We start from the raw sequence: 22,597 nt of genomic DNA on the forward strand, positions 1-22,597 counted from the left end.
AACAGGAACATACAACAGATCTTACTGAAAAACATACATACAAAACAGTTTTTGTCTTTGTTTCTATGCAGGTTCTTAGACAAGGTGGTTTGTATGTATTCTTTATATATTTTCTGGTAAGAAAAATTACTGGCTGTAGATTTTCTTATTAGAATTAACTACTTGTAAGACTTTTAAAATCCTTTTTCATGGTTGGCCTCAGAAATACCTTCTGGCTAAGGCTTACACAAAACTAATAACTCCTGCAGTAAGAATCATTTTCTTCTATCACCATATGTCCAAATGCCCATATATTTTTTTATGAGAAGCATTAAAAGGCAGCAGAGTTTTATGCTAAAATACATCTGCATGTTCAAATACAATTACGCATTCTTATTTTACCCTCCTCAGAGGCACTTTTATTATGTAGCAATTTTTGCTGGCTTCTTTTTGCTTTGCAGAATATTTTCTCTCTCGTGAATACTATAAAATTCCACAAAAGATGCCACTTTTGAGAGAAAAAGAACTGCAAAATAAGTTTGTAAAACAAAATTATCCATTATGTGCTATCTATGTAAGTGTATTGTGTCAGATATGAATGCAAAATAGTTAGTCTTTTTGTGATTTTTTTTTTTTTTTTAGATTTTAGTGTTGTAAGCCTTGTCATCTGTTGAAATATCACGCAAGAATCACTGATGAGCTAATATTATTCTGCAAGATCAGGTTAGTGAAAGAGCATAAGATTTTTTTTCTTTTTTCCAGTTCCTTGATTTCAAAAAAGACATTGTGATATGTTTTTATTTTAGGCATCATAGTAAACTTGTAACCAGATAGGCATTGGCTGTTATGGTTATTAATGATCCCATAAAATGAGCTATGTATTTACACATATTTAGGGAAGTATGGCTAATGTGAAATTATAATGGGACATATTTGTTTAATAAATTATCTCTGGTGAAAATGGGCATCTGTTGCTTTCCTGCACATGACTGTATACACTGATAGTTCCCCAGAACTTTTGCTGCTGATGCAGGCTGTATGTGGATGATTGCTTCCTCCCCATTTATGTTACCTCTTGTATCATGTACTGACACATAATTTCTTGTTCATCTGTTCTTCTACTGCCCTTATTCACTTTAATTTTTATTTATTTTTGAGACATAAGGGGAAAAGTCTATTGATCAGTTTAACCAATGGTCTATCAGTGTGCGTGTAGATAAATATTTATATGTGTTCTTCTACCTGTCTGCTCTCAGTCCTTCCTTAAATAATGTTGGAACCTTTTCAACAGTTTAAACCAAAAACGAAGGAGGGAGTAAAAGTCTCAGATGCCAAATTCCTCAAAGTTTAATGAAAAGAGACAGCAGAGTAGAAGATAGAAATCCTACTCCTATTCAACTGAATAGAAAGGCCGCAGCGTGAGCTCACAGTCCTTATTATGTAATGGAAAGACTTAAAAAATGCATCAAGTCCAGGATAAATGTTGGTCAAAGTTTGTATCTTATTAAGTCTAGAAAATCCAACTAACTGCACACCTCTGTTAGGGATTCATGGAACCAATTCTTTTATTCATTGCCACTCTTTTACGAGTTACACTAATTTTTTCTCTGCTCTCATTCACTGCCAAAACATGTCCTCACGAAGGGTTTCAGGACAAGGGTGGTAGGAGGCCTCAGAGGCAGGGCAGTATCATCTGGTAACATCCAAGTTTGGTGGACATAAGGTAAAGAAGAAAGTGACAAGCTATAGTTTAAGTCTGCAGTCTTTGCCCTGGAAAAATACTGCCATGGTTACTTACATTTGAGTCTGTCTAAAGGCACAGAAGCTGTATCTATATATACAAACCACACTGTTGTTCTGAGTCAATTCCTGGGAGCCACAAGAATTCAAGGCACCAGCCTTACACACTCCCAGCTAACCTCTTATTTCTGAATCATTTGGCTCACTTAGGTTTCATTTCATTTAGGTTCCAAGATAGGAGTTTCTTTTCTTTTTTTTTTTTTTTCCCCCAGAATGGAACATTCAAAACAACAATATGAATCTAGAAGGTAAAGTCTCACTTTTCTGTTCAGTGGAGAGAACTGCTGAGAGCAGGAGTTAGCGTTGACCTCAACTGGTCCATCTACACCATACTGGAAGCACAACACAAAGGTATCAATCTCATCAAAGAAAGCAGCAGAGCTGCACTAGCATGGTGCCATGCTTGAGCCAGCTGGGACCAGGATGAGATTTAGAAGCTATAGTGACAGCTTCCCTTTCCAGAACTAACACTCAGTTTTCTTCAGTCAGATTTTTACATTTTTAAGGCATATGTAGTAAAAACCAAGCTCCCAAGAAAGATACGTAGAAGAGTTTCTCTACGTACGATAAAAACAAAGAAAAGGCATACTGGTTATGTAATTTCTTTTAAAAATTCTGACCAAATCACTCTGAACGATAAATTACCCCTATGGGTCTGCAGTAGGCTTTTCTCTTCAGTGAATATACTGAACTGCTTATCACTGCTTCCTGTTCCAATTTATGAAGAAAATTATCTCCTCTACTCTATTTTGGAGAGGGGAAAATGCTTAGATTTTGTTTGTTATATATATTTTTGTTGGCTGGGAAAAAAGTTGTAAAACTGCATTGTCTAGCACAATTCTCTGTCTTCTATGATAAGACATTTGTCAAACAGATCTCACAACATGAAATCTAATACTGGTTATGCACTTTTTGTTGGACCTTAATGAGTTTTCTTTGCTTATTTTGTGCTTCATTAGTTCATTTTTGTATTCTTTCCTGTTTATATATTTTCCATTGTTAAATATGGTATTTTTTGATACAAAATAGAATTCATGTAACAGTTTCCTCATTGACACGTTATTTGATGGTCTTTCCTTCAAGGTTAGTGCTTAGAAACCAAGCTGTAAATCCAGTAAAATGTCATATTCGTTTGTTATAAGTAATCTTTCTCTAGTAATAATCATATATTTGTCTTTGGTTTGGCTATCCAGATCATGATCACCCTTTTAAGTACGTCTAACTGTTACATAGTACAATTGTCTCTACTATATTTAGGATTTAGCTTTAAAGTATGTAAAGGATATTAGCTACATGAGTCTCAGTTACGGCATAATCTGTTTCACTGTAGCTGATTCAAAGTATATATTGTCTGTACAGACACCTCACTGACTTTATTGGGGATTTTTACTTTACCTCGAATACCACATAGCACCTGTAACCCAAAATCACTTTCAATTCTGCACAAATCCTGCATGCTCAATAATTTAAGGCAGAAATCTACGATAGCAGCAGCAGCAGCAGCAAAAGGTGAGCAATATTATACATCAATCTCTTTTTCTTCTTTGTAATTTGCTCCTTTAATATCCTGTGGAACTTGGAAACTCCATAAAAACTGATGTTGAAGGTTACACAGTTCTCTAATTTATTCTGTCATTGTAGAACTACTTCTCTCAGGTCCCCACTTTGAGCAGTCCAGAGCTTGGGCTGTTGAACCTTCAGGGGAAAACAGCAACCTCCTGTGGAGCCCAAGGCGTCCAGAGAGCTCAGCAATATATCCAGAATGAGGGCTGGGAAGGACATAGTTCCCAACAGGGTCAAATATGCCCCAGCTCTTCCCATAACTGTCTCTACTACTGCTCCCTCCTAAAATGAAAAGCTGTAGTTTCCAGGGCGAGCAAATGACAGAGAGCAGGAGGGAGAGTTCAATGATCCTGCACTAACAGATCTTACTACATCTGGAACTGTATCATAAAGGCAGCATGAAAACTGCAGGGATCCCATGTCTTATCAGGTTGAGGGGTAGACTGAAGGCAGAAAGATTTCATACCTGTCATTCATGTGCTCGTGTCTCTGCTGAAACTGGAATTCAGTGGAACTGGTATGTCCCCTAGAGAGATTTCTTTACACTGAATTGTCATTTCCTGATAGAATACTGTTTCACTGAAATATTTTGACCTAAATCACACCTGCGCTGCAGGAATTTTCTGGAGCAGTGAACATGTTTAACTATTGCAGCCATCAGTAGTCTGCAGAAATAAAAAGTTATCAAGATTACCTCATCGTCACAGCCTACAAAAAGGCCATTTATCTTTACAAGTGTCCCCATTTTTTTCAATCAAAGTAGTATTTTGTTAACAGAGATACAGATTCAAAGAATAAACTTTGATAAAAAACAGTGGAAATATTCAATATCTTTGTTTACGTGTATATAAAAGAAATGCAGGCAATAAACATTGTCATGTATGCAGATCCAAATTGTGGATCCACACGCAAGATCCAGGACCAGCAAATTGTATTGAGTAGGAGAGTGGTTTAGGACATTTTTGGAGAAAGGGGCAAACCTGTTCTCATTTATATTCATTATCATCAAGCGAAAGTAAACTTTTTAAAACAGAACAGTTTTCCAAGGTGGTTGAGCATTACAAAGGTGAAGAATGAATAGGAGGCTTTGCAAAACATGGCATTAATATTCTATCTGAATGAAACTATTTTCAATCTTAGATAAAATATCTCAATTTTCTTTGTTTCTCCTTTCTCAGGAGAAAAAAATCACAAAAAATTGTCTCACCAAAAAAGTTACTTTCTTTTGAAAATACTGTTTTAAGAATTTTCAACCAGCTCGGCTTGATAAGAGCTCCACAGTAAAGACTGCGTAAGACTTATATTTGTAGCTAGAGCTTGAAATCTTAGGTCTGTGATACGAGGTGGATCTAAACGAAGTAATGTGAGAAGGATAATACAGTGACTCCAGACATCAGGATTTAGATGAGAATTTAACTAGCAATTTCCTAGCTAAATCATGGCTTTGTTGGTATCAAATGCACTTTATTGTATATGAAGATGTTTTAAATAATATTTATTTAAACTCACATTATACGTCTGTTACTTTAAATTTTGTTATGGTGAAGACCAATAAACAAAGATGGCCTCTATCTGAAGCTTGCTGAAATACAGGATAATATCTCCTTTGATACCACCAGGCATTGCTTACAATCCTTGTGTGCGTCAAAATCTTCACTCTGAATATCTAAGCAGCTGCAGCAATTTAAATAGCTAACCGCCCTGATCTACATTACAGTAACATCAGAAGTATGCATTTTGTAAGTAAGTTATGTAATAGAAAATAAAGTATTTGTGTTAATTTCACTTCCTTAATTAAAAAATATTTTTACATAGGAAATAATTTTTACTTAGCTGCTACATAGGTTGGGCACAGATTGCATAGCCTAGGCACAGATTTAGCTAAGGTGTATAGATGTGAGCATATCATCCACATCTTATTAGTGTGGTGTACATGTGCAAAGTCCTATGATACGAAAGTGCCTGGTGGCCGAGCCGGGCCCACCCGCGGGCCCACATCCCAGCCTGGCCTTGGTTGTCCCCAGGGAGATGCCCAGGGGCTGACCCCCTGCCCTGCTCCCTGGCTCTGGGTCCCCCCCGTGACCCCCCAGCTCCCCAGCCCCCAGAGCAGCCATCCCTGCTGCGCCCTGGCAGGATAAGCCACTCTTCGTAGGAGTCCCAGCCGTACCTCAGCTGGTGTGCAAAGATGCCTTGGGCTCCAAAGGCATTCAGGATCATGTCTGGGAAAAACGGCTTGAGGCGTAGGACAGATCAGCCAGCCAAGCAGTTTCCAAATCATGCTTATCTGCCACGATTGATGGCAGCACATTCTTGTTTATTTTTGACAAAAAAATCATGTGCCTACAAAACAGATATGCAAAACTTCCACAGAAAGTGACATTTCCACAAAAATAAACAACAAAAAAAGAAGCTTGGGACATTAAATGGTTGCACTTTATTAATTGCTTTAAAACCAAACTGTTTTCTGTAACATTTGTAACATGTTCCTAATGCCTGACATTTACTGCTGTCTTGGAATACAAAGTCTTTTCTTCATTTGGCAGAAGTAATGGTGCACCAAATGCAAAGAGTTCAGGGATTTTGAGGATTTTGAGAGATGAGGTCCAAGTGTGCCAGACTTGGCACTACCTCCCCGCTGTTCCTGCTATATTCTCATTTTTCTGTTGTTGCTCTGTTCTTGTTTGAATAACTACGTAATTGGCAACTCTTAAAATGTGCTGTGTTTATAAATGTGGCCTGAGCTGCTGGCAGGTATAAAAAAAATTGGAACGATGGAAGCTACTTGTTCCTCTTGCCCCATTTCTATTTATTGGCTGAGGCAAGGGCAGAACATTGCTGTCCCATCACTGAAGTGTAGTCTGAGGCCCAACTACCACGTACAGCTAAAAAAAGTGGGTAGCAAATTGGCTTAAATCAGCTAAATAGCCTGCCAGATTGCACTGTCTGTATAGGGGTGCGTGACCAGTACCCCCTGCTCCTGGTAATGTGGTTAGCATAACTAATGCCATTTTCTAAGGCAAGGAGCAATTCTCTGTGAGCGAGGGGGGTCACACATTTGCTCCCTTTCCCTTGTTATCAGGCCGTCACGGCCCTGTGCACCCAGCAGCCAAACCAAACGGATTTCTTCTTCCCCTCCCTGCTGGCCTCAAGGTTCCTGGGGGCCAGGCCACTTACTCCTTCCTTGCCGGCCTTGAGGGTGCCAGGCACCCGGCCAACCCGGTGGTGGTGGCAGCCCCATCCCAGAACAGGGAAGCGTAACAGCACCCAGAGCACTGTCCATAAAATCAAGCAGTTACAAGTCCTCATTGGGGAACCTGGACCAGAGCTGCTGTGGGACAGTGGCACCTGGGACCTCCCAGGGGCCAGGGATGCCTCCACCGTCATCTGCTTCCTCCGCAGACTGAGTGACTCAATTTCTTCTATATGTTTTTCGAGTCTAGATTACGATTGTTATACAGATACAGCAAACCATGTATTAAGATCTGACCCAATCTGCAGAGGGTCCAGGTGATTAGAATTTATAAGTTAAGTTGTATTATAAATTCTGTATTATGCCACTTATAGATTCTCTATATTGATTTTGCTTGTAGAAATCCTGTGCCATTCTAATCACAAATTCTGTGCTATACAAATCATAATATCCTGTTAAGAAAATAAAACTTTAATTGTAACTACAATTTAGTGCCGTCATCATTCTGCCAAGGATCCCTAGAACAATTCGTCTGTCCCCTTAGCGTCGGGTCACAGTGTGACAGCCACTTTACAGGGAATTGCCTGTTACCTGAGACCCTCATGGAGAAACAGGGAACTCTAGGAGGTGTGTTTGGCATAACTCGAAAAGGGATGGATGCAGTATTTAGGAAATGGGAAGGGACAGTATTCTGGGGAACTGGACTCCCAATGCTGAGAAAGTTTTGCGTTGCACACCCTGGCTACCTTGCTTGAAGAAATATTACTAAGTTAAAACTTACTGCTTGAAATCTTAAGTTACTTGTTGTTTTGTCTCTTGGTTTTGAAGGAGGTTAATTGCAGAGTGCTATGGCTGGAAGCTAGGTAGCAGGAAATTTTTCTCTTTTTTGGTCAATTGATTTTGGTCATTTGGCAGTTTTCTATGTAGAGTCACCTTAGCTGCTTTCTTCTGCAAAACCATATATAGTTAAATTTTGAGACATGTACAATGGGTTTCCTTTTCCATTGTTCAACACCTGACTTGACTTTCAGATACCACACGAACTTAAAACTCCTGTTGATTTGGTGTAAAGTCTTAGGAGCCCAGCAGCTCTGGAAATCAGGTGTCTCATGCTTATGTTTCAGACATCTCAGATTTTGTGTATATAAATACTGGAAAATAAATGCAGCTGGTACTACTACATCATTGTTATTAATTTTTGCAATGGCTGTCTGGTATATTTTTATATTTGCTTTTGGAAATCAGGTCATTATGGAAAGCTGATTGTAGAAAATAATCTAATATTGAAAAATTATGGATTCATTTAACCTAGATGAAAAGATAAACAAAAACCAGAATGATGGTTAAGATCCCCAGTTTCAAAAATAAAACCTACAAACTCTTCTTTTAAGAAACGGCAAGCCTATTTTCCGAGAGGGGACAGGCAGCAGTATGGAGATCTCACTCCTTGCCCTTCTTCCTTGTTCTCTCTTCATAGCTTTCCAGACACCACGCACCCTTCCCACCAGGGACAGTGAGAATGCACTTCAGGAAGGATTGTACCTTCTACTGCACAGCATATTCTCTGTTTTAAACATGGTTTTTAGGCCATCTGAAACACATTTTTGGCTGTAGGAGTGAACTGCCACATAATTCATAGCAGGCACCAGAATCTGGGGAACTACAGCTTAGAGTTCTGCCTCCCAACCAATGTGATACATCTTTTTAAAAGTTAGATGTGGATCATGATACAAGCCAGCAAGCTCAGCTGGTTTCACTGTCTTGCATGCCATACCACAGCTAGGATATCAGCTGGTCCTGTCAGCTAGGAGGAACTGGAAGGAGTGATTTTTTTATTAGGAAAAGTCAGAAACTGCTGCAGTGCGTTTTCTTGGGACTTACCTTGAAGATGCAAAAATTAACTGCAACCGATCCCTCAAAAGGGGAAAAGCTAGCAGGAAAAACTCAACATATAAATAACCAACTCAGAAAGGTCACTAGCAAGCAGCAGAGCGAATATAAGGAATGGATGAATTCCTGATCTGCAAAGAAAGCGACTGCATGAAGCATGCGGATAAGATGAGAACAAAAGATAAAAGCGCCAACTGGGAAATTTAGCTAGATTAGCGAAGACGTGGGGGATTAGTTCAAAAAAAGAAAAAGGTGAGAACTGGCTAACTGTGAGGCTTGGCAGATAGCATCAGGGTGGAGGGAGGTCGTTCTTGGAGATTCTCATTGCTGTGTTTTGGATCCGGTGTTGCTACATTGGTATTGGTGGCTTTGTCAGGAAACACTGTTTCAGGACTCTGTATGGTTAACAATTTTAATTCTTAATAAGAAGCAGCGTGTGCTGTATTTGCAGAATGTGTGCAACAATTCTCATGTGTGGTGTGGAACAGCTAGTCTATGGGATCTGGCTGAAGAAAATGGTCTTGTGACTGCCCAGCTCATCCCATCCTCAATGTGAGACAAACAGCTGCAGTAAACAACTGGTCTCACACATCAGCAACATCCTACATAGGAATGAGAAAAAGCACGTGCTAAGACTGAGAGTCGGACCATTGTAGGTCAAAAGATGGAACGTGATGTAAATCTTCGAAGATGACACACTACAATCTGAAAGGAGGATACTTTCAGTATTCTCTGCTTTCATTGTCATGAGAGTATGGAAGGGTGTTGGCTCGATACCCCAGTGCTCCGGTCATCCAGCAGGAACCAGCGTGAGCAACCTAATTTGGAAAACTGCAGAGACAGACAGAATATGAGAGTGAGTGTATGCATGCATGCACTTGCAAGTAGTTTTAGTTAATAAAACACCATAGAGACTCTTTGCCTTGTAATGACTTACTTAATCAAGGTACAATAAATATTAACGGTTATATCTATTGCCATCAGTTATTATACTTGAAAGGGACTGTGCAACAAGAGAAGCGCGATAACTTTGCTGACTTTACATATTCATGAGCCATTGTCAACAAGAAGGAAGATCAGGTTGTTATGTGAGAAGAACTGTATATCTTCAAAGACTGCAGTAAGAGGAGAAGGATAACATCTGATACTATGGGAGAAATGCATGTCCATAATAACAAGGGGTTTTTTTTCCATATACAGAAATAGGTTAGGAAAAAACTTAGCTGACCTAATTAATCACAGGACGATGGAGTAAGAAACGTAATGCTACTGTGAAACAGGCAAATGCTGTTCTAGGCTGTTTCAAAATATGTCTTTCCAGTACAGATAAAAGATATTGCCATTGGTGCTGTTGGTGTATCAGTTCTTTTCACATGAATAAGAGGACTGATTAAAACTTAATTAGGTGTTGAAAAGGGTGCCAAGGATACTAAAGGAAATGAAGAAGCTATCCTACACGTGTGAGATAAAAATGTTTTTTCATCTGTCACCATGAAGACTGCAAAGAAAATGACTTTTCTCTGAACCCAAAGGAGACAGAAAGACAGGGAGGGTATAAGCCATGAACAAGTTCAGAGCACTATCTGACGATGAATTGTTGGAGCAGAAAACCAAATTACATACTTTTCAGGTAAAATTTGATCAGCGGAAAGGAACTGGATGCTGGTGTGCTGTGCCCCAGAACGCTCCCACCTGTTCAACAGCCCATCGAACAGCCTGAAGTGCAAACACAGGGCTGCCGACTACGTCGGGTTTGGCGGTAGTTTTTCTAGGCTCGGCTTCCCCAGGCCAGCCAGAGCCAAACAAGGCTGCGGCGCTGCCGGAGCGGGGAGCTGGGCCTGCCCAGTGAAAGGAAAACAAGCGACCCCCAGGCCCCAGACGGAGTACGGTTTGCCCAGCTATGAGGGCAGCTAGCCCCGATTTGGCTAGGCCACCGCCGACGGTGCCGCCCTGGTTTCTGGCACCGGGAAAGAGGCCGGCGGAAAGATGGGCCACGGTGGAGGCATGGAAGCACGATGCCGGCGCGCACAGGCGGGGAGCGGGGACCCTTCGCCGCCTTCTCCCCGCTCCCAGCCCAGGCGCTCTGCGCTGCCAGCGCGGCTGCCGGAGGGCCCCGTCCCAGGCGGGGCTGCAGCGCGGTCGCCCAGGCCGGGCCGGGCCACGCCGGCCTCCGGCCGCTGCGCCCCGGCCCCCTGCGCGCCCGCCCCCGCGGGGCCGCGCCTGGCGGAAGGTGGACGCGGGGCCGGGGCGGCGCGGCGGGGCTGCCCGCCCCCGCCCCGGCTTTGTGCTGCCGCTCGCACTTTGCAGGCGCGGCGGGACTGGGGATCCCGGGCGCCTGAGGCAGCCTCGCCTTCTCCTCCTCCTCCTCCTCCTCCTCCTCCTCCTCCTCCTCCGGAGCCGGGCGCATGATGGCGGCAGCCGCCGTAGCGGAGGTGAGCAGCGCCGGCAGTAGCAGCAGCGATACCTCCAGCACGGGCGAGGAGGAGAGGATGAGGCGCCTCTTCCAGACCTGCGACGGCGATGGGGACGGCTTCATCAGCAGGTAGCGACGGCGGGAGGAGGTTCTTTGCGCCGCCGGTGCGGAGCCGTCCCGTCCCGTCCCGTCCCGTCCCGTCCCGTTCTGTTCTGTTCTGTTCTGTTCTGTCCTGTTCTTCCCCCCCCGCCCCCGGCCGCCCGTGAAGCGGCGCCTCAACTTCCCGGCGAGTTGGAGGAGTTGGCGGAGCGCAGCCCCCGCCGCCGCCAGGCCGGGCCCTCCGGACCGCCCGTCTCCCCGCCCCGCTGCCCGCTCTGCGCGGCGCGGCCAGCCCCGGCCTGCCGCGGCCGCTACCTCACCCGGCGCAGCGGCCGCCCGCCCGCCCGGGGCTCTCCCTCCCGCCGCGGGGACGGCCGCTGGCTCCCGGCGCCAGGGCTCCGAGAGCAGGGCTCTGGCGGTGCCTCGGGACGGAGAAGCCCCGGGGGAACGGAGGGTGGGCAGCCAGCGCCGGAGGGCTGCCGCTGCCAGCGGGTCTGGAAGGTGACGCCTTGGCGCCTGGGTGGGCTTTGTCACCGAGTGCACTTGGCGGGCGATTTCTTCACGGGAAGAAGCAAACCTGGTCACAGGTCATCTCTGAGAAACTTCGTGCTGATCTCCCAGATCACCTGGGTTTATTTTTTAATATGTTTTTATCAATATCCTTGTTATACAATCTCAAATTCCTCTACGGGTCCCCAGTTCGTTCTGGGATTGCGACCCAGGGTGGCAGATTTTGAGGGGGAAGTGGTGAGCTTGTACCTTTGCAGTAAATAGCTGGAAATAAGCCGTAATGAAATGCTGATGTGTGTGGAAGTACTGTCAGTGTGTTTTGGTCAGGACTGGGTTTTATTGGAAGGATATTTCTGGAGCTAGTCCTCTGCTCTCACACCACACTTCAAAAAATACTGACCTTCCAAAGGCGAGATTTGCCACAGGTGGTGGGAACTTGCATTTTCAAAATGAAACCTGTGCTAAGTTGCAGTTGGTAAGTGCCTCTAGAGAGCTGAGTCAGAGCGAGGGAATTTAAGTCTGTCATCTAACCTGAAACCTAAGAGTATGACCCTGCAAAAAGGCTAAGTAAACTTCAATCCCCACTGTCATCTCTTTGGAGCCAGAAAGTTGTTGAAAATCTGTAACAGCTGGCAGTCACTTTAAAAATAAAATTTAAGGGTCATGATACGTCTTATCTAAACAGCTCGCCAAACACCCTTTTTTGCCCCAGTCTAATGATTATTTTGACAGTTGTGGTTCTGAAATGTAAACTTTGAAAATGTATGCCTCCAACCAGTGTGGTGAGATCGCTTCTCTTTTAATCTGTTTACTGACTTCATGGAAATGATTCTGATGTCTGAAAACTTGGATGTTCACTTAAAGCGTATGCTGCCTCCTCAAAGTACACTTGCTGATCTGTACTCTGATGCTTTTCTGCAGTGTAAACTCAACAGACTTCTGTGTATTTAGAATTTAAAGACTTCGCTGAGCAAATGTTATAGTGCTTCATATGGACAGTTGAGGGATGCTACCGTGACACAAGCCACTCATTTCTGATTGACTTTTTTTCTAAATTGCCTAAGTTTTGTTCCAAATTTGTATTTCAAAGTGGGTGTTTCTGAATGTTGCTTGAACTACACTGTTGAAAGCTTTGAAAACTCCAGGGCCTGTCTGAGGAGGGTCATTGGATTTCAGCAGGAAATGGAAATAAGGCCCAGAGGACAGTGGTTGGAAGTCCTTCAGAGTTGGTGGATCCGTTGTTGAAGGCTGCAGAAGGGAGTTGTGCCTTCAAGGCAGAAGGCCTTGATGAGAGAACACAGTGTTATAAATTACTGTCTTCCCTTACATTTCCATATTTGTGAGAAAGTAGTGAATGAATATTTAACAAATTATCTTTGACATGAGAGGGAGTCATTTACTTTTCTTGACTTCATTATCTAGCCTGGGTAATTAGTCTTGTAAACGGAATGCGTTCCTTGCTTTGTGTAGTGTCTCAATTTCCCTCATGATCTATTTTATGGCAATGGCTTATGCAGGAGCAGACTTGCCCAGTGGTTTTTGGATGTATTTGTAGTATGCACTACCATAGTCTTAGAGACAGCTCTTTCTGATTCATGGACACACAGTGTCCCTGTTAAAAGTATACCAGTTGGGGTTTTGTTGTTGTTGTTTACAGTCTCAGTGTTTAGGTAATTTCATCTTTTCTTAGTGTAATGAATTAAAGACAAAAAAGTTACATCTGCTTTTACACTAAACTTAATCTTGCCATTCTGTGCGTACTGTTTGCCTTGCTTCTGCTTTTTGTTTTTTCATACAGGCCAGTTGCTTGGTTTACCTGTACCCTCTTCCCTTGCTTCCTTGGACTTTCCTTTGCTCATCTTTGAGGGTAACTATTTCTTTGTTGCCTTCCTTGTAGCCCCAGTGGAGATGGTAGGCTGACTTCTGCACGTTACTGCGCCTTTTACAGCAGGTTAAACATTGCAATAAATGCCGGACAGAGAAGCCAGCACTGTAAAATCGTCTGCTTCCTTGTGGACTGGAACTGCCTTTTACTAGTTTGAGCCTTTTCAGAACTTACTTATTTTCAATGCAGTGGGGTTGAAATTTGCAGTTTCGCAGCTGTTACTCAGCATAAGTTGTCATATCTTCCACAGTGAGTATCCCTTCTCTTTTGCTTGCAGGGCTGAAGCTTGGTCCGTCATTTGTTTGCATAACACATGCAGCAGTTTGTTTGTAAGATTTCTTTCTTTCCAGCTCCAGAGCTGTTACGGAAGAGAAGATCTTTATTCTTGCAGCAAAGGCAGGCATTTTGTATGCATGTTTATTTAGTTCATATTGCATGGGGAAAAGAGCTATTTGCATTCCTAATGAAGTAACATGGTGTCTCAGCTGTGGAAATGCTTTGGTGTGCATCAAACTGTAAACCTCTTCACATAATAGCAGGGAAGTAAAGGCACAGATGGAGAGGAGGAGCATGTCCTGAGATAGTGATTACTTTTCAGGCTCTAAATAGTTAGGATGATATTGAAATGATAAAGCATAATTAAGTGTGTACCGTTGGTGGTTATAACCCAGAAGAAGCTGAATGACGGGGTGTGAAATGCTAGGCCTGTGTCTCTGAGCATTGCATGTGGCATGTGCATGTTGAAATTTTGCAACATCTAGTTACGCAGAAGTCCTAAGAAAACACAAGAGTTTCAACTTCTTGGTTTGTACTGTAATGGTTTTTGCTTCTTTTGGGTTTAATGTTAGATACTTAATTATTTTAACATCTTGTAAGCGCTTGGCATTCTTCTGATACTTCAACAATGAGAGGTAACTTTACCGAAAGAAAAACCCAACTGCAAAGCAGTTCCTGATTAAGGCTGAATTCTGAACGCTTGAGTTCAGCTGGATCAGCCTTGCTGCGAGCAAAAGGCAGCCTTAAACACTGTTTACAGCATAACTTTGTTTTTGCAGCTGTAGCTGGATTGTGTTGTTATTAACAAAAAGCTGTTAACTGAAAAAAACACTGATTGCATTCATTTGTTTTGCTTTTTATTCTGTTTGCTTTGAAAAGCTTCAGAATCTGATGTTACAGTTAAAAATATATTCAGCTTCTGAGGGTTGGTGCATGTGGGAGGACACCTGCTGCTTCTCCCCCCTTCCCCCCTTTTTTTAAGGTCAGCACATGTGGCCTTGGCTAATGTCGGTGAGGAAAATGAGGGCGTACTGGGTTTTTACAGGTGGCGGGTTAGATTAATGTCTTCTTTAGAAACTTCATTGCCTTCTAGTTTTATTATATGTGGATTTTACTGAAGTTCCATTTAGCACATAACAATTTCATCTTTACGACAGAAGTCACTAAATGGGTTTCCAGATTATTCTATTCTAACACTGCAAGGTCTAAATAGGGTAAATTTGAATCTGCAGGAAATACTTTTGCATAAAAAGTGAAGCTGTGAGCTATGGTGATAATGGGTGAAGGAAAAAAAAAATCATTATTGAGTTACAAACGTGTAGTTTTCTGATTTTAACTTTTGAGCATGGATAAGTAATTTCTAGGGTTATGAAGTAGAACGGTAAAGCTAGTGTTTAATTCAGAGGGAGAATTGTCACCGTGTTAACAGTAATGGAATGAAGTTCTGTTTGTAGAGTTTGTTTGAAACTATTTTCTTCCATGTACACAGATTTTTTTACACTGGGGTCAATATCTTACAGAAAATCTTCGGTAAAAGTAGAGTAAGATGTTTAAAAACCCATAAAACTACCGATTTTGTATCGAGGTTATATAGCCTGTTAAAAGGACGTGCTGAAAGACTGCCTTGAAGGAACTTGTTGGATTTGATCTGTTATCTGGGTGGCTTTAGTGGTACATAGCTTTGGGAACTCAAAACCTTTGCAAGGACAAGCTGATACTTCCCTGTTTAATGGGCTGCAGGAGCAGGGCGTTCCCAGCCTTCCTTCTGAGTGTATTTTGGCACCCCCCTCGGTGTTTCTGCATCCAGTGGCCACATGCTATTAGAAAAGAAAAAAAAAGTCTTTTCAAGAAGACAAAGTATGTATCTATTCATTATGTTTTTAAGGGAAGAGGTTTATGCTTCTATGCTCTCTGTTAGTCTCCACCACAGCCATTATCATTAAACATTTTTAGGTGACTGCTTTTGCTAATGTGCTTGAACTTCTGTGCTTAACATTTAAAGAGGTACCTGTTCAAGCACAAAAGGACTGATTAAATGAAAGGAACAAAATCAATGTGGGCTGTCTGTGACCAGCCAAGTTACTGCCTTGGCTGTTGTGCTGTTGTTATTTGGGGTATATAAGACTCAAAATACATATGCTGTGTCATAGCAGGTTAGTAATTCAGGCTGACATCCAGTTAAAGTTTTTGGTGTATAATTAAATAAGCTGGGGTTTTGTAGCTGTGGAAGAAATTGTGAAAGTATTTATTGCTATAATCCAGGTTGCAAACTAGTGTTCATGTAAATTCATTTATTAACTTGGTTCAACTAGATCCATTTACAGGATCCTTGATTTTTTTTTTTTCTTTTCTTGCAATTTTCTTTAAGTAAAATAGGTACTTCTGAGAAATTAAGTGCCCAAACTGACTGCCTTGGAATCTTCTTAAATAAGTGGGTAGAGAGCGGCCTTATAACTGGAGAATTTTGGAATAAAAATAATCCTTTAGTTATTTAAAAACATATGGTCCTTATGTAAAACATGAGGTGTTTTACTCTTTATTGCCTGAATGTGGGCCAAACTTTTAATTGATTGTAGTATAGTAGCACATAGTTTGTCCTATTGGGTTTGACTTGATGGGTCTTCAGGAGAGAACATGTATGAAACAGAACTATGAAATGACAAAAGTGTCCTTGATTTTTGTTTTTAAAAAGTAGTATTAAAGTTACTTTTTCCTTAAAACAATCCTTTGCTATTCCTTTTTTTACTCTCCCCTTTAAAAATAGGTAATTATTGTAAAGTGTTTGGAGTGAATATAGATGTTTCCTAAGACTGTAATCTAACTCCTTGCGGCTCTTTGAAGGGGATACAGTATACTTTAGGCTATAGCTCCATATGAAACCACAAATCAGGTTCATACAAAGCATTGTCAGACATCTTGTCCAAGCATCATATGTTTTGAAATTCAAATATAAATTAGAGGTAGTGATCTGAATGTCATAGAAGATGAGTAAATGATGAGCTCAGAACTGCACGGTACCTTGTTACGAGGGGGGAAAAAAATGAAGAAGCCACTGGTGTGGGGTAAATTGTGATGAACTTGTGAAAGGTCCTGTAAATAAAATAGGTAAATGAAACAAGTGCGTAGTATTTAACATAGATACTTAGTGAGAACTAAATGGATAGATTGGAGTTCCAAATGCATCAATAGGGTAACTGTTACACTTTTACTAGAATTACAGACGACGGAGGTTTGGCCTTGTGTGGTTGCTAGCCTGTCTCTTCTGCTACTCTTCAGTGTGCGGAGGCATGCTGTGTTAATGTTGAGGTGAAACATTCATTGCTCCCAAGGGAGCTGACTGCAATATGTCGAGGTCTTCAACCATGTAAGGAATAGACCTACTGCATGGCCATGAGGTTCTCAGACTCTTCCTTTCTGCTGTGTATTTCTGTGTTTGGCAATTAATAATTTCCCAGTGTTGGTGGGAGATGTCAAGCAGAATGCACACAACTCTGTTGACAAGAGCAGAAGGCCTTTTTCCGCAAAGGCTGTACTTACCAAAGCAGTTTTGACAGTGGTAGCCACAAGAAAACATAGAGGAAAAAAACATGAGCAGGCTCTTCCTGTCACTATGTTTTCTTTCTTTAACTTCTGGTTATGGTCTGCTGTGATTAAATTGCTTTCCTTTCATAGATAGTCTCAGGACAAGTAGGGTAAAGGTGAGCAGAGGCACTTGTATGGGTGTAATAATGTGGACTTAAGAGTGTAATGTTAAAATGATGCCTCTTCTGAAATAAACCCAGCATACAGACCTTGCAAAAAGATCGGAACAAGAAGCTTTTCTATCATATGGTCCGTATATACACTAGTAACCTCCTGGAGACTGTTGTAACTTGGTAGTTGCCTCTAAAATGATACCAAACTCTGTAAATGTACAAACATACACAGGCAGGTTTGTCAAAGATTTTATCAGCCTCTTTTGCTGTTGAGTGCATAAAGCTTTACATACTGTACATGCAGTTCTGCAGCCCCGTGGTGGTAAAACACGGGGATTACGCATAAGATGATCATTTATGAGCCCATGCAAATACGTATAGTCAGGATCTCTGAAAACTTCATTTGGGCATGAGTTAATACTCTGCATGTAGATGCTTTCTAGTCCCTGCAGGCTATTCTGTGCTGGTTGGAAGCAGCATCAGGAACAAAATGTGTAAGTAGAAGCTGCCGTGGGTGCTCAGGTGTCAGCAGACTAGGGAATGATAAAGCCATATATCCTATAAGTAAGAGGTTTAAAAAGATCAACTCTGTAACAGAACAGGTGGAAATAAAAACTTCCTTTGAAGACTTGTGAAAGAAGTAATATTATTCTGCTAGTTTAGCAGGTACTGGGGTTTCAAATTTCAAAAGCAGTTTGGTGCCAGTACTGTACAGTTCTAAGTCTGGCCTCAGTCCAGCTGTCTAATAAGGGAACATCATTTAGAAGCAGTCTGCACAATGTCACCAAGATGGGGACAAGGCTTTGCTTAGTCCTTGCGTTCAGCTGGCTCTTCATATTGCTGGGCTGTTCTTACCGTGGAGTTGGAAAAGTTGTTAGGCCCCAGTGCAAGATTTTTATTCTCACTTGAGATCTGGACTATTTGCTCTGTGTTTGTTTGGTTGGTTTTTTTAATCACCTGAAAGCATCACACAACTCAGTTTTAGGAATTCAAGCAAAAAACTGCCTGAACCTTAATAAAACGGACTTTGTACTTGCACTAGTTTTTGACTGTGTCTTGAAAACAGTTTCAGCTCCCAGGTTCTGTTCCTAGACTTAATTTTATTTTTCATCCATCTCCATTAAGAAGCTGTCACAGGGTCTGTGATCCATGTAACTGAAGGAGTGCTTTTATATGGATACATGCACAGTACTTACTGTATGCCACATAAGATGGTGAGTGGAAGCACTGTGCTGTTTTTTACATGATTGTAGTCTGTTTTCTCTGTTTCTCTTGGGACTTGCCTTAGTCAATGGTTCCACAGTTGTACAGAATTCTGGGGGTATTAGTCTAACTTTGTCCTCTACAGGTCCTCTCAGAGCATTGTAACAAAAAAAGGAGTAAGTTATGGGGGAAGACAGGTGGGCAGATACAGACGAAAAGCCAGAGTGGTACCCTGCATGCTTAGTTTAGGATGAAGAAAAAAGTATCCCTTTGTTAAATATTGATCTAGAAAACATACCAAGAATCAACATTCGTTAAAGGCTTATGTATTTCAACTGTATTGTTACAACTAATACACAGTCAGAGGAATATGTTCCAACTTGAATTTTCTGAGCCTTTCATATTTTTTAATTAGTTAGCTGTCCAGTTCTTATGTACACATCAGACACATGAAGGGGTATAATACATTTTAGCTGGACCTATTAATGTTTTAAACTTAGTAAAGTTAGCTGGTGTGTTTTATACAGGTTATTACATTTTTCTTTCCTCATTGGTATGAGTAATCTGGGAAAAGTAACTTAAGTATATATCTCAGGCTTGTTTTTACATGATGTTATTGTATTATTTTTCTTGGGGGCTTGATGTCCAGGTAGATTGTAATGTAGAGAAACTGAGCAAACAGTGAGTCACTTGAGAATACAATTGCCAAACTTTTTGATCCGTTTGAAAGTTACCATCAAGTTAACTTGTAAGTGCTGAAGTTGCTTCTTATCTTTATTAATTTTTATTGAATTTTATTAATTTTTAATGTGGTTGTTGCTAATACCATGTTATTGGGGTTATTACTGTAAGAGAATTGAACCTCTCTTTAAAAGTCACTAATTTCCCTTTTGTGGCCCTGGAAGGAAAAAAAACCTAGTTGTTAAACTGGGGTTTTTTGCCTTGTGTTTTCTTGGGTTTCCTGGTGGCAATTCTGAAAGATTATAATTTCGCTAATATGCTTTATTACTCTCCTCCCAATGGTGATGGGGAGCAGGGGACCTCACAAGATGCTTAGGTGCCTGGCCTTTCTAGCAAATCCATAGCCCTAGGCTTATAACATAGAAAGCACTGGTGGCTATACTGGCAGTATGGCTGGGACTACAGTAAATACTTGAATTTCTCCTTCATGAGTGATTGCATCTTGTTCTGCTTATGGCAGACAAGGCAGTGAGCATCCTCCTTAACGACTGTTGGTTAGCTCATGTTTCTAAGGAGCAACTTTCTAGATATTTTCAGTATTAATTTGCCAAAACCCGTAGTTTGAAATCAATGGATGGGTTGACTGCTTTGGGAGGCACGTGAAAGAAGAGTTCTGCCAGTGGGTGGTTAACACCTTCTATTTGTCTGTCTCCTATTGTTTGTCCAGTTTGAGGATGCCAAGTGCAAGTATTTTGCTGGCCATTGTGAATGGATTCTAAAACCATTAAAAAAAATTATTTGTCTTTGATTGCTGAGGTAGGGTAGTTAGTGTCTGAAATTGATTCAAGCATCAGGTCATGCATGTTTTGATGGGGAACAAGGAACAAGATGGCTGGGCACCTGGCCTTCCTTGCAAATATACAGCCCTAAGCTAGGTGCCCGCACTCCTTATGAAATGAACTGGGAAGAGTAAGTGGAGGTTTCATGTTTTTTTTAAGTCGACCTATGCTGCCAAATGAGTTGTTCTGCTGTGCACGGTCCTGAAGTTTCACTCTGTCTGCACTAGAAATTGTTTGGTCAAAGAACTGCCCTGGCTGAAAACGAGCTCAGTAAGAAATATTTCTTTCCAGCATGGTCAGTTCATGGTTCTGGCTCGTTATATGACTGTGTGACTTTTAGTGTTCGCATAAGACAGGGTAAGAAACTTTAGCCTGGGGTTTAGTTGTGATCCCTCTGGTTATGTCTGCTTGATTTTTAAACATGGTTCACTCCAGATGCTAAGAAACATCTCTAAAAGTTAATTCATGACCATAAAAATGGCATTGTTTTAAGAGATATCAACAGCAGAGGTTTTATTTAGACTCTTGGTATCTCAGCTGGTAAATGAAAGAGATTAACAAGGCTAGTGTTGTGCCTAATTGTGTGTTGTCCAAAGGACGGGCTTCAGATGGTGTCTGGAGCAACATAGTTACGCTGTGGATATATGGCTTTTCAAATCCACCTTATTTTTACTGTGAGTGTTCACATGTGTCTTTTAGAATAAATAGTACATATGTGGAATTCATCCTAGCATAGTGACTGTTGGTATGCATGACCTTGTATGTTAATTAACATAGCTGTAATGAGCCGTAATGATTAATTGTAACCAGCACATTTAATGTCTGCTTTCTTCTGAGAATTTTTCTGCAGCAGTACTTTCTTATATTTAATAGAACAAAACAGTATTTATGTACTATTAGCAGTTATTCAATGAAATCCCATATGCAATTTTTAAGGGTAAGTTGGGTAACAAAGACCAGACTACCTCTGAACGAAAACTATGCTCCCTGTAGTTCCTACCATGTGGTAGAGTCTGTAGGTTGAACTGATACTGTGTTTTAGCAAAATTTGAAACTATTAAGCAGTACGAAGGAAAGCATAGAATTGTTATCCCACTTTCACTCAGTGTGCAAAAAGCCGAATAACACACAGAGTCAAGATATTTGTTAATTTCATGTCTGCGTGGAGATGGGTGCTAGGTGGTAACTCCACAAAGCTAGCACACCGTGGTTAACAAACAGTGACATTTTTATACATTCTGAGTAGCTGTTATCAGTATTTTCACAATTCCACTTATTCATCCTTGCTTCTATTGGTTCTCGCAAGCCTCATCTCCCCTTAAAGGTACAGCATGTTTTAAATTTACAGAGCATTCTCTGTACGGATCTTTGCTTGGCGGGGGGAGGGGGAGGGGGGGGCTTCATTGCGGGAGGCGTGGTTTTTACTATGTTAATTAGGATAGTTCAACTGATTCTCACTTCTGCTTTATCAGTGGCCTTGTTTTCTCGTGCTTATCTTGGTAGTTCCTTGCTAGACTGTTTTGTGGTGTCCTCCTGTTTCTTCTCTCAGGCCAGGCCTTGTTAACTATTTACAGAGGTTGATGAACGTCCTCTGCCTTAACATCCTTTGTCTTATTTCTCACATATCTCCAACAGAATGGCAGAGATTTTATTGACAAGCTCTGCTTCTCTGTTGATAAATGGACCTTTGTTTGCCTGCAACAGTTCTATCTCCAGAGATTCCAGCCTTAGCCAAAAATGGACACACTGTTCTCACAGGTCACGAGATGCAGTTTGTGTTAACAGTTTGATGTAGATGTTCAGAGTACACCATTTAAGTGATTTCTAGTGAGCAGAACGCGTGTTTGTTGTGCCGTCTATAAAACACACGTTTTCACTCTGGAAGTTGCCGCGACAGACTGGCAGTCTTGTCCATCTCTAGTATGAAATAGGGGAGACACACACACTGTGGTGGGAGGTATTGACTGTCGAGGGAACCTTCCCCCTGCTCTTCCAGAAGAAGGAGTAGTAGTGTAGGCTGCCTGCCTGGAATAGTACTGTGAGAGGTAGCCAAGCCAGGGCAGAGCTGCGAAAGTAAAAGCTTAGCTGGTTGAATTATGGATAAAACATACAGGGTTTGGGGGCTGGTTGACTCTTAACCCTGTCTTTTTCCTGCTGCTGCTCAGCATGGTGGAACTGGGTCAGGTTGCAACTTAATTGTGAACTGACAGAACAGGCATTGGAAAATGCAGGGCAGAAAATGAAACCAGCAAGGAGTTTCAAGTGTAACAAAAAATGATCCTGGAGCATGGAGACAGTAACAGGAAAACCAGGGAAAGGGTACCCAAGAGAGGGAGCCACTGAGCTGTGATGGCTGATGCTGAGAAGAGTGAGATGTTTTCTCTTTTTTTGTTTCTCACACTGAAAATATCAAATATAGTGAGATGGTTCCTGCGAATAGGACTGGTCACAAATACCTTGGAAGGAATGGGGGAGAAAGAAGTTAGAGAGTACTTGGATTTGTTTCAATTAGTTGTACTTGAAAATCTTGATGCAAGATTCTTAAAGACAGCCTCACGAAATATCTTGCAGGTT

The 22,597-nt window shown here is 41.5% G+C and overlaps 1 protein-coding gene across 3 annotated transcripts in view; it reads left to right on the forward strand.

Moving 5' to 3' along the window:
• Nucleotides 1–10,691: 10,691 nt before the first annotated feature.
• Nucleotides 10,692–22,597, forward strand: part of MCC (MCC regulator of Wnt signaling pathway) — a 216,731-nt gene continuing 204,825 nt past the window's right edge. For 2 of the 3 annotated variants that reach the window (XM_087742443.1, XM_087742444.1), the window contains exon 1: nucleotides 10,692–10,964. In XM_087742443.1, coding sequence (XP_087598569.1) covers nucleotides 10,828–10,964 — 137 coding nt within the window. In that variant the 5' untranslated portion in view covers nucleotides 10,692–10,827. The remainder of the gene's footprint in view (nucleotides 10,965–22,597) is intronic. The other variant, XM_087742445.1, reaches the window with a different exon arrangement.

The sequence above is a fragment of the Nipponia nippon genome, unplaced genomic scaffold, assembly GCF_047370975.1.
Source record: "Nipponia nippon isolate SJK-2023a ecotype South Korea unplaced genomic scaffold, ASM4737097v1 scaffold_8, whole genome shotgun sequence".
In the NCBI taxonomy this organism is placed as follows: domain Eukaryota; kingdom Metazoa; phylum Chordata; class Aves; order Pelecaniformes; family Threskiornithidae; genus Nipponia; species Nipponia nippon.